General features: G+C 40.8%; 2 protein-coding genes across 10 annotated transcripts in view; one reads left to right on the plus strand and one right to left on the minus strand.

The window, feature by feature from the left end:
- LOC122550083 (integrin beta-1-like) overlaps positions 1-14,487 on the plus strand; it is a 279,698-nt gene that overhangs the window by 116,898 nt on the left and 148,313 nt on the right. The gene's annotated exons all lie outside the window — the stretch shown is intronic.
- Positions 1-14,487, minus strand: part of LOC122550082 (integrin beta-1-like) — an 80,719-nt gene that overhangs the window by 34,831 nt on the left and 31,401 nt on the right. For 2 of the 3 annotated variants that reach the window (XM_043690610.1, XM_043690611.1), the window contains one exon: positions 1,060-1,129. In XM_043690610.1, coding sequence (XP_043546545.1) covers positions 1,060-1,129 — 70 coding nt within the window. Of the gene's footprint in view, positions 1-1,059; positions 1,130-9,213; positions 9,234-14,487 lie in introns of those variants that run through there. The other variant, XM_043690609.1, reaches the window with a different exon arrangement.

The following is a 14,487-nucleotide window of genomic DNA, read 5'->3' on the forward strand; positions in this document are numbered from 1 at the left end:
TGTCTAGTATATTTTAACAGAAGAACATAAGAAATATGAGGAGTAGGCAACTGGTTCGTCAAGCCAGCTCTGCCATTCAATAAGATGATCTTTTCATGGATTCAACTCCATTTACCTAACTGCTAACCATAAACTTTAATTCCTTTACTGTTCAAAAATCTATCTTTGCCTTAAAAGCATTCTATGACGTAGCCTCAACTGCTTCACTGGGCAGGACATTCCACCACTTGTGAGAAGGAGTTCCTCCTCAACTCAGTCCTACATCTGCTCCTCCTTATTTTGAGGCTAAGCCCTGTAGTCCTAGTTTCACCCACTATTGGAAACAACCTCCTTGCTTCTCTTATCTATTCCCTTCATAATTTTATATGTTTCCATAATATCCTTCCTCTTTTTGTATTCAAGATAAGTTAAATGTTAATTAATTCCATAACAGTAAACCTTTTTAATTTTATTTAATAGTTTAATGTTGCCAAGGAACTGAATAGAGTATTGTTATAGATTTATGCACTTGGACAGACAGCTCTATGAAGGACAAAGTCAGAATTTAGGGAAAAAAGATTTTGTGCAACGGTATAGAAGTGCAAGTGTCCTGTTGCTATGATAGAGATAAAGAGTTTTAAAGTTCAGTCGAGAATCAAATAAAATTTCAAGGCTGAATAATTTGCTTCAGTGAGGAGCAATAGCCAAAGGTGAAGAAAAAATGGTAAGTACAGAGTGTGTGGCAAGGTTAAAGACCTTGGTAACGTTGTAGCTTATCCATCATTGAGTATCAAAGTAGTTTGATGACACAGCCCCAATAGCACGGTTGAGAGAAGTTAAAGATAGAACTGGCCAGAATACCTGTGAAAGACAACCCATTTCTCCAGATAATGTTGCAAAAGGCAGCATTGTGATGAGGGAGTGGCCATGGGTAGCTCTTTTGGCTCACTTGAAGTATTGATGATCTTGTGGAATCACTTGGGCTATCGGGAACACAATGATATTTAAAGGGAATACAGTATTCAGGTTTGAATATCTACCTAAGTGCATAGTGATATACTGGTTTAGTCAATATGTTACCTGATTGGGCAAGTCCATCCCACATGCAGCAGCAAATCAGTCCAATATAAATGATATACTTCAAAGTCATCTGAAAGGAATAGTAAACAAACACAATGAAAAATACAGAATTACAAAGCTACATATCCAAACTCCTGCTCATCTTCATCTCCAGTTGCCATCAACACTGAAACAGAGTCTAAGTAAACACCTTACAAAGGCATTTCTCTATAGCTGTTACAGCATTTCGATCTCAGAAGGAAATCAACTGAACAAAGAAAAATGATGCCTCTCTATGAAACTTAAACTCTCCTCCATTCCTAGATCCCAGACTTCTATTTTCACAATCCTCTAGATCAATTTTCTCTTATCCCAGAATCACCTTCAATACTCCTATTTTCTTAATTTCTAGGACCCCACTTTGCAATGTTCCTGGAACCTCCAAACACTGCGTATCCAATTCTGCAAATCCACTCTTCCACCACTCTCATAATATTAGATTATACAATTTAATTGCAGCAATTTTGGATCTTAGTGCCTGCTTTAAATGGTCCATGCATCAGAGCGAATGCAAACCCCTCACTCTATCTGTATGATACAGAAGATCTGTTAATATTTGTTGTCACACATCCTACTTAGCTTCATGTATCCTCTAGGGTGCAACGTAGGAGCAATAAACCGGACACCTCTGGATACCCAAGGGTATCGAGGTCTGGACAAAAAGGAAAAAAAAGTGAGACATATAACAGGTACAAATGGAGCAAATCCCAAAATGAATAGGAGAACAAGTGGGGAATAAAAAATGCTGGCAGGCAAGTTTAGGGAGAATCCCAAGATATTCTACAAGTATATCAAGAGGAAGAGAACAAAACGATAAAGAACAGAGACCATTAGGCACCCAGAGGGTAATCTGCATAATACAGAGGACATTGGCAGAGTGTTAAATGAGCATTTCACACCTGCTTTTACTCAGGAGAAGGTGGATGCAAGTACAGAATTAAAGAAAATGGACTGTGATGTTCTTCAGCAGATTGATATAAGCAGCACAAAGGTATTGAAGGTTTTGACAGATTTTAAAAAGTGGACGCATCCCCAGTCTGGACATATGCAAGGCCATTGTGGGATATGAGGGAGGAAATTACAGACTGCTAATGTGGGTCCACTTTATAAAAATGCAGTAGATAACTCAGGGGAAGGTAAGGATCTTCAGGTGCTTGTCCACAAATCCCTGAAGGTGGCAGAATACGTTAATTGGGTCGTTAGGGCATACAGGACACTCAGAAAATAGAACAATACAGTGCAGCTTAGCACATGAGCAGGCCCTTTGGCTCACTATGTCTTCCCACCAATTGCTTTTATCGATCATGGCATAGATTGAAAGAACAGGGAGGTTATGTTGGGACTGCACAGAACTTTGGTTAGTTAACAGCTGGAGAACTGTGTGCAGTTCTCGTCACCACACAATAAGGAGGATGCAATTGCACTGGAGAGATTGGCAGGTGCAAAGGTGAGTCTCCAAGATGTTGCCTGCATGAAAGCAATTCAGCCATGAAGAGAGGCTGGATAAGCTCAGGTTATTTTCTTTGAGGCAGAGAAGGTCAACAGAGAACATGGTAAAGGTGTGTAAAATTATGGGGAGCGTGGGCAGGGTAAATAGAAAGCAGCTGCTCCCTTTAGCTGAAGAGTCAATGACAGTGGGGTACAATTTCCAAGTGAAAGGCAGGTGGTTTAGGAAAGATTTGAGGAAAACTACTTTCACCCAGAGGGTAGCGAGCCTCCGGAATGCAATATCTTGGAGGGTATTTGAGGCATGTAACTGCACAACCTTTAAGAAGGATGAACACTTGAAATATCATAATATTCAAGGTTATGGCACTAGTGTGGGAAAGTAGGATTCGTGTAGGTAGTAGCGTATTTTTGGCACTACAGACTTGAGGGACCAAAAGGACTCTTTTGTACTATACTATTCTATAAAATAGGGCACTTGCACGTGAACATTAAAATATAAATAATTGTATAGCACGAAGTGAAATTCAAAAAATCACAATTCAACCTATAGCCCATTGTACATGGATTATATGTGGAATTGCAAAGTGCACAATGAAGCTCTCTTTGTTCTATTTCAGCGATGTTACTCTGATCACTCCTTAGAGTCATAGAGATGTACAGCATGGAAACAGACCCTTCAGTCCAACCCGTCCATGCTGACCAGATATCCCAACCCAATCTAGTCCCACCCGCCAGCGCCCGGCCCATATCCCTCCAAACCCTTCCTATTCATATACCCATCCAAATGCCTCGTAAATGTTGCAATTGTACCAGCCTCCACCACATCCTCTGGCAGCTCATTCCATACACGTACTACCCTCTGCGTGAAAAAGTTGCCCCTTCGGTACTTCCACGTCGGTCTTTTTTAAAGAAAGCATGCACCAATCGTTTTTTGGCCTCAGCAGGTTACCCCCAAATAATCTCATATTGTGCTTATAGCCACAGAAACTGGATTATTACTCCGGAATCTGGTACATTTCCAAAGATCGATTTTGGATTAAACCTTGCTTTGACTGATATTCATATGAATAACTGTCGATTTTTCATTAAGACCTCACTTACTTTCTAGGATTCCCTGTCAATAACGCAAAATCTTCAATCATTTTCATGTAAACTTCAGGCAGAAGCTCTTGACATTGGAGAATGAATCGATTACGCTTTCACATATGTTTAGTTAGCATTGTTCAGATTTTCACGTGAAACTAATACACAAGGCAAGTTTTAAAAACAATTTATCTTTAAATATTGAATCATAAGAATCCCTACAGTCTAGATAGAAGCCTTCGGGCCCACCGAGTCTGCACTAACCCTGCAAACCGCTTCCCACCTGAAGTGGGAGTTGACATGGGGCATGCTGACACGGGGCACACAGACACAAGATGGCCGCTGAGCCATTACGTGGAAAAGTACAGAGAAGCATACACAGACACTGCCTGAGGCCAACAGGATACCAGCACAACAGACACAGAACATGATAGTTAGTCTAAGGCCGATGGGGGAGAGAATACACATCAGTAACATATACTGACCTTCAACAGAAATGCTAACTACCCGAGACTGCTTGTATACAAGTTTTAATACATGTGTAAGATTTGCAGTAATGGAAAACGATCTTCTTTCTCAGGAAGAACAATCACGACCAACTACTGCAGCGATGGATTTCTGCATAGCTGCTGAAACTGAATGACTCTGTAATGTTTTCTATACAATGCTGCACAAAGACTCGATATCTGAACCATTATACCATGAAATATATAAAATATCGTGACGTGCTCAGAGGGAGAGAGAAGGCTCGCAGCTGACAGCCATGCTGCTGGATGTCTCTTTTCCCCCGGAACTCTGGTTTCTTTGTACAATAAACTCTGTCGTTGAATTCTAATTCGGACTCCACACAACCAAACGCATTCCCCCACCCTAAGCCCATAACCCCACATTTACCATGCCTAATTCACCCAGCCTACACATTCCTGGACACTATGTGACAATTTAGCATGGTTAATTCACCCAACTTATACATCTTTTGATTGTGGGAGGAAACCGAAGCACCTTGAGGAAACTCATGCAGACACGGGGAGAATGTGCAAATTCCACAGACAGTTGCCTGTGGCTGGAATCAAACCTGTTTCTTTAGTGCTGTGAGGCAGCAGAGCTAGCCATTAAGCCACCACACAGCATTTACCCACATTCTAAATTTGCAACTACTGCCACTTAACTACCACGTCTAGGTGGTTCCTGTTTGTCTAACGAGGATGCATCTGATTAGAACTAGCTACAAAAATCACTTACAGCAATGATTAACATTTTTGCTTCCACAGCTTCCAAAGTGACATTATAAAAATTATGCAGACCCTGCCTCCCCCAAGAATACTTTTCCTCTTTAAAACTTTGCCACACTTAAATATATAGACTAAATATATAGACTTATCTTTTTTCTTAATATGACTAGACAATCCAGTGTCAAATCTCCGGGCAGTAATTGAAAGAGGTTGAAACTGAAAGGTAGGATCAGAGGATGAGGCTGCCTCCTGCAAACAGGGCTGTCAAGGTCTTAATAAAACCCTTCCTTAGTATGCAGCATTGGAGCCCCTGGTGTCATATAACTAAGAAATACTCTTCTTTTCAGATACTTGGCACTGTTTCTTAGGAGGTGATTGTCCTTTGCACTGTTCTGCGACTTGCAGACAAATTGATTTGCAAATGGACTCAAGACAGAACCCATTTGCAACCTGGGGATAGTCTGTAATGCCTTCAATGAATAACTGCAAATTCAATGTAATTTTATTCTTTTCCATTACTTTCACATCAGAAATAAACAATGCCAGCTCTGACCAGAAACGAGTCCTGTATCAGCATTGCTGATACTCTGATCGATCTCACCTGAAACATCACCTCTCCTGCTCGACCTGCTTTTTCCAGCTCCACATTTTAATGACCCAACGGAATGAACAAGTGCAAAGAGGAAGCACTTCTCTGTTCACTCCATAGCTACAGAAAGCTATTTTGATTCATTTGCCTTTGTTTCTTAAATAAATTGAGGAAATCTGCTTTTCATTGCTGCTAATGAAAACTTCAAATAGGTCAATCCAGGTGTACACCACTCTGCACCAGATCACTTTGCCCAGTCATAGAGTCATAGAGATATACAGCATGGAAACAGACCCTTTGGTTCTATCCTGCGAATAAACCCACCAGTAACCTCCACATACTGATGAATGATGTAAAACCAAACGACTGAGTAAACTGAACGACGGACTGGCCACATTTCGCTCAGAAAAGTGAGTTAGGCAAAGAACACTGGTCAGGAGAATGGTAGACTGAGATAATGGAAGAAGCAATAGTTTGTTTTAGTTACTTTTGAAGGACTCTTTAGAAACATTTCACAAACCAACAACCCATTTGACCACTAGTTGAGAAATCCTGATTTATAGAACCGAGTATAGCATCAGGTATTATCAGACAAGTATCAAAGCAATTTTAACAATTTACAATGAATATGGTAACAGAATACCCATTTTAACAGCAAAGTGGTCAATTTTACTTGCAATACTTAATTCAAGATATTGAATTAACAAATAAAATTGAAGACAAGAACATTTGATAAGTAAATTACAGGTAGAATGCTCTTTACTGACATTTCAATAATTGAGGCGGCTTTGCAGACATCAAGTGTGCAGAGATCTCCTGAAGTAGTTAAAAAAAGTGAAACCAATGCAATATCTCTAATTAATTGACTGAATAAAGTGTATAACATAAATAAGCAGCTACCATAAAGCAAAAAAAAACATTCACACAGTTCCTAAATTGCCAAGGGACGAGGTGGTAATGGAGATATAGTTGGATTACCCGAAAGTTCCACCAGCTACTTTTAAGCATCTCGAAGGGGAGTGGATGGCAGAGAGAGGCAAGAAAAAGTTTGCAGTTGTATAACACCTTCTGGAATATGTCATTCAATAACATTGAAATGTAATTACTTGTTTAGCAGAGATCCAGAGCAATCAGTCAATGTGTGCATAACTAAGTCCGACAAACAATGTAATAGAAACCAGTTAAACCATTTTAAAGGAAATAATATAAATTATTAGTCAGGAAAAAAGCGAGAATTGCTCTAAGGTGTCAGTTTAATGCCTCAACCAAAAGATGACAGCTCTGAAGCCGAGCACTCCCTCACTCACTGAAATAGCAAAATGGGTTGTGCACCTGTCTCGGAGTTGGAACTTGAATGGCTGCCTCTGACTCAGAAGCAGAATGCCAACATTGAGGCAAGACTGACATCGGGGATTTTCAGCATGGAATCCAGAAAACGACAACCAGCAAAATGCTCAATTGTAATAAGACAAAAAGTGTATACAAGATGTCATAAACAGGATTGAAAGACTGGGAAACTATAAGATGGATATTAGACATAGACAATGTGAGCCTATGGAGATATTTATGAGAAAAATAATTTTAATTTGGACATATTTGGGGGAAATAGGCAAGAGGAAGAAAACCTTGGTTTTTCACATTAATTGCATAAAATTTAATAACTCAGGTGAATGTTCAGGATGCAAACTATCCTTTTATTTTCAAGTGTTTTTGTTGGAAAGAACAGTGGTAAATCACATGCATTTTGAGATTTAGTTTTATTCTTTTTAAAACTCAACTTCTTCAGGAACTAAGAAGGTGCTGGAGACATCACACTCATTCACCAGCATTCAGCGAGTAGAGTGGGTCTTTTAACTGCTGCAGCCCTGGTTTTGACAGGAAACTCCAGAAGATGGTTCCAGTGACAATAAAGAAAAGACAATCTATGCTGGAGGCAAGATATTATAACTTGAATGTGTTAGCGTTACTATGAATTTTCTGCTCTCACCTTAGTAGTGAAATTCACAGATGAGGAGCATTTTAATAAATTTGGTGAGTTGTTACAGTTCAGTGGCAGGGTGCAATCAAGCAGACTAAATATTTGTGTTTAGTTACACGTTTTAAATGATAATTCTGTAAATGGGTTTCTTTTGAATTTTATTAAGCACTGAATTGCAGAATGCTCTTCTCAAAAACTGTTTCAATACTCTTTCAGACTTCACTTCCATTTAATTAGAAAAACAAACTGGTATGATCAGCTAAAAAGCAAACAATATTCGTTACATGCTGAACTCTAACTTCTCATGCTCTTCAGCAATGAAAATACGTTTTCATGAAGCTCTTTACTTAATTTTGTTCTCATAAAGACTACATAAATTAATTCCATGTGGAGTCAAAGGTAAGCGGTTAAGGCAGCCATTTTATGCCCAGTATTCCATACTTACATGTAGTTCTTCTATAATATGATGATTGTGTTCTTGTGCAACCCCGCATCATAGAAAAATCTACCACAGTTCTGGTTTTAGACTTGCAGACAGTGGCCAGACTTTGGAGAGTCAGTTACTCACTGCAATATTCTTTGACTCTGACCTGCTCTTATAGTCTGTTTTTATTTGGCAAATCCAGTTGCATTCTCAGTTATTGGTCACCCCCAGGATGTTGATAGTGGGGGATTCAGTAATTGCAATACCATTGAGTGTCAAGTGGTGAAGGTTAGATACTTACTTATCGGAGACTGTCATTGCCTGGTATTTGAGTGCCATGAATATTACTTCCCACTTGTCAGCTTAAGCTTGAATATTGTCTCAATGCAGCTAAATCTGAATGTGGACTACTTCAGTATTTGAGCCTTCATGAATGGTGCTGAACATTGTTCAAACATCCCCACTTCTGACCTTATGATGAAGGGAAGGGCACTGATAAGCAGAAGAAGATGGTTGGGCCTCGACACTAGTCTGAATGTCTGCTGCAGAGATATCCTGAAGCAGAGATGACTGCCCTCCAACAACCACAACCATTTATGTGCCAGGTATGACATTAACCAAAGGAAAGTTTCCCCCTCCCAATTTCTACTGGCTCCAGTTTTGCTAGAGTTCCTTGATGCCACACACTGTCCAAGGATGGAGCTCAGAAGCATACTTTTACAAGTCAAAAAAAGACAAGATGCCACAGTCCAAGAGGTGATGAGATCAAAAGTTGAAAATATTCTTCTTGCACAATGACAAAATAGCATTAAAGGGGAAGTGAGAAGCCAGGAACAAAAGACTATTAAAAGCCTTGAGCAGACTAAGGTAAAAATCACACAACACCAGGTTTATTTGGAAGCCCTAGCTTTTGAAACGTAGACAGCATTTACTTCATGCAATTGTGGTACCACAGGTGGATGCGAACCACTGTAAACTCGTGACTGTTAATGCTGTTGACGATATGAAAACAGAAAATCATGGAATTTGCAGATATAGCTTAGACACATAGGCAGTTAAATAAAATTCAACAGAAACTTAAGATTTCAATAATAGCCATAAAAAGTTTAGTAGGTACACAATTAATTGAGCTAGGAGTCTGGTGCTGGAAAAGCACAGCACCACACTCTTGGCTCTAATCTCCAGCATCTGCAGTACTTACTTTTGCAAAATTAATTGAATTCAATTAACAGGAAAAGATTCAAACAAAGATGGCCTCCCATGCAAGCATAAGACCATAAGACATAGGAAGTCAGGCCATTCGGCCCAGAGTCCACTCCGTCATTCAATCATGGCTGATGGGCATTTCAACTCCACTTACCCGCATTCTCCCTGGAGCCCTTAATTTCTTGTGACATCAAGAATTTATCAATTTCTGCCTTGAATAAATTTAGCGTCCCAGCCTCCACTGCACTCTGCCTTTAGAGAAAACGACAGTACTTTAGATACTCAGCTGCTTGCTGCTAGAGAGATTTATTCATGACAGATTCTTTTCTGACTAATACTTATTCCTTTGACAACATCAACAAATCAGAATATCTAGTCATTTGGTTCCTTATACTTTGAGAGATCTTGCCTTGCTTTCCATGATTCGATGGCTGACAGTAACTTCATTTCAAAAGGTAATTAATCAGTTGTAAAGAACTTAGACATGCAGAGATTGCAAGAGGTTCTATATAGAGTCATAGAGACATACAGCACAGAAACAGATCCTGCAGTCCAACTCATCCATACCAACCAGATATCCTAAACTAATCTAGTCCCATTCACCAGCATTTGGCCCATATCCCTCTAAACCCTTCTTATTCATATACTCAGAGGTGAAAATGTATTGCTGGAAAAGCGCAGGTCAGGCAGCATCCAAGGAACAGGAGAATCGACGTTTCGGGCATAAGCCCTTCTTCAGGAATGAGGAAAGTGTGTCCAGCAGGCTAAGATAAAAGGTAGGGAGGAGGGACTTGGGGGAGGGGCGTTGGAGATGCGATAGGTGGAAGGAGGTCAAGGTGAGAGTGATAGGCCGGAGTGGGGTGGGGGCGGAGTGGGGGCAGCTCATTCCATACACGGACCACACTGTGTGAAAAGGTTGCCCGTTAAGTCCCTTTTATATCTTTCCCCTCTCACTCTAAACCTATGCCCTCTAGTTCTGGACGCCCACACCTCAGGGAAAAGACCTTATCTATTTATCCTATCCGTTCCCCTCATGATTTTATAAACCTCTCTAAGGTCACCCCTCAGCCTCGGATGCTCCATGGAAAACAGCCCCAGCCTATTTAGCCTCTGCCTATAACTCAAACTCTGGCAACATCCTTGTAAATTGTTTTTTGAACCCTTTCAAGTTTCACAACATCCTTCTGATAGTAGGGACATCAGAATGTACACAATATTCCAAAAGTGGCCTAACCAATGTCCTACACCCGAGTCTTTCAATATGAAGAGAACAGCACTATATTTAACTTCTGCTTTTAAAGAAAGTAAAGATAGAGAGCAACATCTCTAAAGGATTGGATACTCTGGAGGCAGGAAACATGTTTCCGCTGATGGGGAAGTGCCGAACCAGAGGACACAGCTTAAAAATATAGGGTAGACCATTTAGGACAGAGATGAGGAGAAACTTCTTCACCCAGAGAGTGGTGGCTGTGTGGAATGCTCTGCCCCAGAGGGCAGTGGAGGCCCAGTCTCTGGATTCATTTCAGAAAGAATTGGATAGAGCTCTCAAGGATAGTGGAATCAAGGGTTATGGAGATAAGGCAGGAACAGGATACTGATGAAGGATGATCAGCCATGATCATATTGAATGGTGGTGCAGGCTCGAAGGGCCTACTCCTATACCTATTGTCTATTATCTTGGAGAAATGCTGGAACTTGTGGTCCCTTGAAAACAGAAACATTCTAGTAATTCCTGTGCAGCATGAAATCTCATGTAATTCTTGTTACAGCAGTTATTACTTTCCCCAGACAATTTTCAACAAAATGACAAAAGGAGAGTGACAATAAATACTGCTAAGGTTACAATGTTCGTAATCTAGCTTCAAATAAATATTAGCACCAATATGTACCCTTTATTAAAGTAGTATTTAGGAAAATAAATGTTTTGTTCCCAAAAAGAATGAAAACTAAACTTCAGATGAAGGTAGAGCAAAGAGTCAAACATTTTATCAAAAACTGTGTACAGTCATCCAGTACTCATTGATACAGTGTAGATTGCCAGCTCCAAAAACACAGTGATCATCAACAAATGCTCTGAGTCAGACCTTATAGTGGACAACCTTGTAAAGGAAGATGGATCAAAAGATATTAAGATAACTCAAGGAAGAGCTCCAAACACTTCAGCTACAGTAGATGCTGCCTTCACAATGTTAAATCACCACACTCCATGCTAACTGCCTTTTCATCCCCTGGTATCAGTGAACTGAGGTCACCATGAAGACCCAACCTTCTCAACATTGACCTTTGCCTGAGGCATGGTGATCTCAAGTTAAACCACCAACACTCATCTCTCTATGGGCCTCTGGGTCAATGACAACTTACCTATACTTCAACCATCCTAAACGGTCATCCTTTTCTAATTAAAAATGTAAATATTGAAACTATTGCCTCTTAAGCTTAATAAACTACTTCAAAATTTATCAATTATGCAACTGCTGTCATAAACACCCAAAATCTAAAAGAACTGAGTTAGCTTGGCCAATAACTGATGGAAAGTAATCTTTAGCACAAAACTAACTGGTTATGTTTTCTATTTTTTAGCTTTGGATCGAAAAATCTATTGGGCCCAATTTATTGTGAACACTTATCATTTATCTACCTACCTTCTGGCCAATAACAACTTGAAAATATATAATAACTTCAATTCAATTATTTTATTGCAACGAGGGGTATGCCAGGTTTCATGCGATTGATTGTGATAGAGGACTCTATAGTCAGAGACACAAACAGGCTTTTCTGCAGTCAACAACAAGAAATCATAAGTGTGTTGCCTCTCTGGTGCCACGATCAAGGATGCAGAATATTCTCAAAGGGGAGTGGCCCCAGAAGGAGGTTATTGTACACGTTGGAACTAATGACAAAGGAAGGAAAGAGGATGAGATTCTGAAGAGAGAATATAGGAAGTTAGGCAGGAATTTAACAAGGAGGCCCTCGAGGGTTAGTAGTATCTGGGTTATCCCCGGTGCTATGAGCTCGTCAGGGTAGGAATAGGAGGGTAGAGCAGATGGAGGTGTGGCTGAGGAGCTGGTGCAGGGGAGAATAGTTCACATTTTTGGATCATTGGAATCTCTTCTGGGATAGAATTGACCTGTACAAGAAGCACAAATTGGAAGGGAAATAATATACTGGCAGGGACATTTGGTAGAGCTGCTCGGGAGGATTTAAACTGGTAAGGTTTATTGGGGGTGGGGGTGGGACCCAGAGAGATAGTGAGGAAAGAGATCAGTCGGAGACTGACAGCTGGGAAACAGAGCAAATCAAACAGTTAGGACAGGCAGGAACAAAGCAAAGAACAAGGTAAATTAAACTTCATTTATTTCAATGCAAGAGGCCTAATAGGAAGGCAGATGAACTCAGGCCATGGTTAGGAACATGGGACTGGGATATCATAGCAATTACAGAAACATGGCTCAGGGATGGACAGGACTGGCAGCTTAATGTTCCAGGATACAAATGCCACAGGAAGGATAGAAAGGGGAGAGAGAGGAGGGGAAGTGGCATTTTTGATAAGGATAATTTATTGCCGTACTTAAGAAGGATATTTCTGGGAATACATCCAGGGAGGTTATTTGGGTGGAACTAAGAAATAAGAATCCTCCCACTTCCTCCAGACCAAAGGGGTAGCACCATGGGCACCCATATGGGCCCCAGCTATGCCTGTCTCTTTATTGGCTACGTAGAACAGTCCATCTTCTGTAGTTGCACCGGCATCACTCCCCACCTTTTGGAAAATAGCATTAAGAAGAATCCAAATTAGCATTAAGGACAAGTCACGAACTTGGTTGAGTTTTTTTTTAAGTAACGAAGAGGATTGATGAGAGCAGAGCAGTGGACGTGATCTATATGGACTTCAGTAATGCTCTCAATAAGATTCCTCATGGTAGATTGGTTAACAAGGTTATATCACGTGGAATTCAGGGAGAACTAGCCATTTGGATACAGAACTGCCTTGAAGGTAGAAGACAGAGGGTGGTGGTGGAGAGGGTTGCTTTTCAGGAGCCCTCTGACCAGCGGCATGACATGGGGATTAGCGCTGAGTCCACTGCTTTTTGCCTTTTTTCTACATGGTTCGGATGAGAACATATACTTAGTAAGTTTGCAGATGACACCAAAACTAGAGGTGTAGTGCACAGCTGTACAGGACATTGGTTAGGTCACATTTGGAAGATTGTGTGCAATTCTGGTTCCCACCACTCCCCCATCCCTCCCCAAAGGAAGGATGTTGTGAAAGGGTTCAGAAAAGACCTACAAGGATGTTGCCAGGGTTGGATGGTTTGAGCTATGGGGAGAAGCTGAATAGACTAGGGCTGTTTTCCATGGAGAATCAGAGGCTGAGGGGTGACCTAGAGGTTTATAAAATCATGAGGGGCATGGATAAATAGGACAAACAAATAGGACAAACAAATAGGACAAACAAATAGGACAAACAAATAGGACAAACAAATAGGACAAAGTATTTTCCTTGGGTTGGGGGACTCCAGAACTAGAGGCCATAGGTTTAGGTGGAAGTGGAAGGATTTAAATTGTCCCCAAGGGGCAACGTTTTCATGCAGAGGGTGCGTGTATGGAATGAGCTGCCCAGAGGAAGTGGTGGAAGCTGGTACAATTACATCATTTAAAAGGCATCTGGATGGGTACATGAAGTGAGTCATAGAGATGTACAGCACAGAAACAGACGCTTCAGTCCAACCCAATCTAGTGCCACCTGCCAGCACCCGGCCCATATCCCTCCAAACCCTTCCCAATCACATACCCATCTAAATGCCTTTTAAATGTCATGATATGGAGATGCCGGTGTTGGACTGGGGTGTACAAAGTTAAAAATCACACAACACCAGGTTATAGTCCAACAGGTTTAATTGGAAGCACTAGCTTTCGGAGCACTGTTCCTTCATCAGGTAGTTCAGACAACCACCGGATGAAGGAGCAGCGCTCCGAAAGCTAGTGCTTCCAATTAAACCTGTTGGACTATAACCTGGTGTTGTGAGATTTTTAACTTTTAAATGTTGCAATTATACTAGCCTCCACCACTTCCTCTGGCAGATCATTCCACACACGTACCACCCTCTGCGTGAAAATGTTGCCCCTTGGGTCTCTCTTATATCTTTCCCATCTCACCCTAAACCTATACCTTCTAGTTCTGGACTCCCCAATCCCAGGGAAAAGACTTTGTCTATTTACCCTACCCATGCCACTCATGATTTTGTAAACCTTTATAAGGTCACCCCTCAGCCTCTGATGCTCCAGGGAAAATAGCCCCAGCATATTCAGCCTCTCCCTATAGCTCAAATCCTCGAACCCCTGCAACATTCTTGTAAATCTTTTCTGAACACTTTCAAGTTTCACAACATCTTTCTGCTAGGAAGAAGACCAGAATTGCATGCAATAT

This window comes from Chiloscyllium plagiosum, chromosome 5, assembly GCF_004010195.1.
Source record: "Chiloscyllium plagiosum isolate BGI_BamShark_2017 chromosome 5, ASM401019v2, whole genome shotgun sequence".
Taxonomy (NCBI): domain Eukaryota; kingdom Metazoa; phylum Chordata; class Chondrichthyes; order Orectolobiformes; family Hemiscylliidae; genus Chiloscyllium; species Chiloscyllium plagiosum.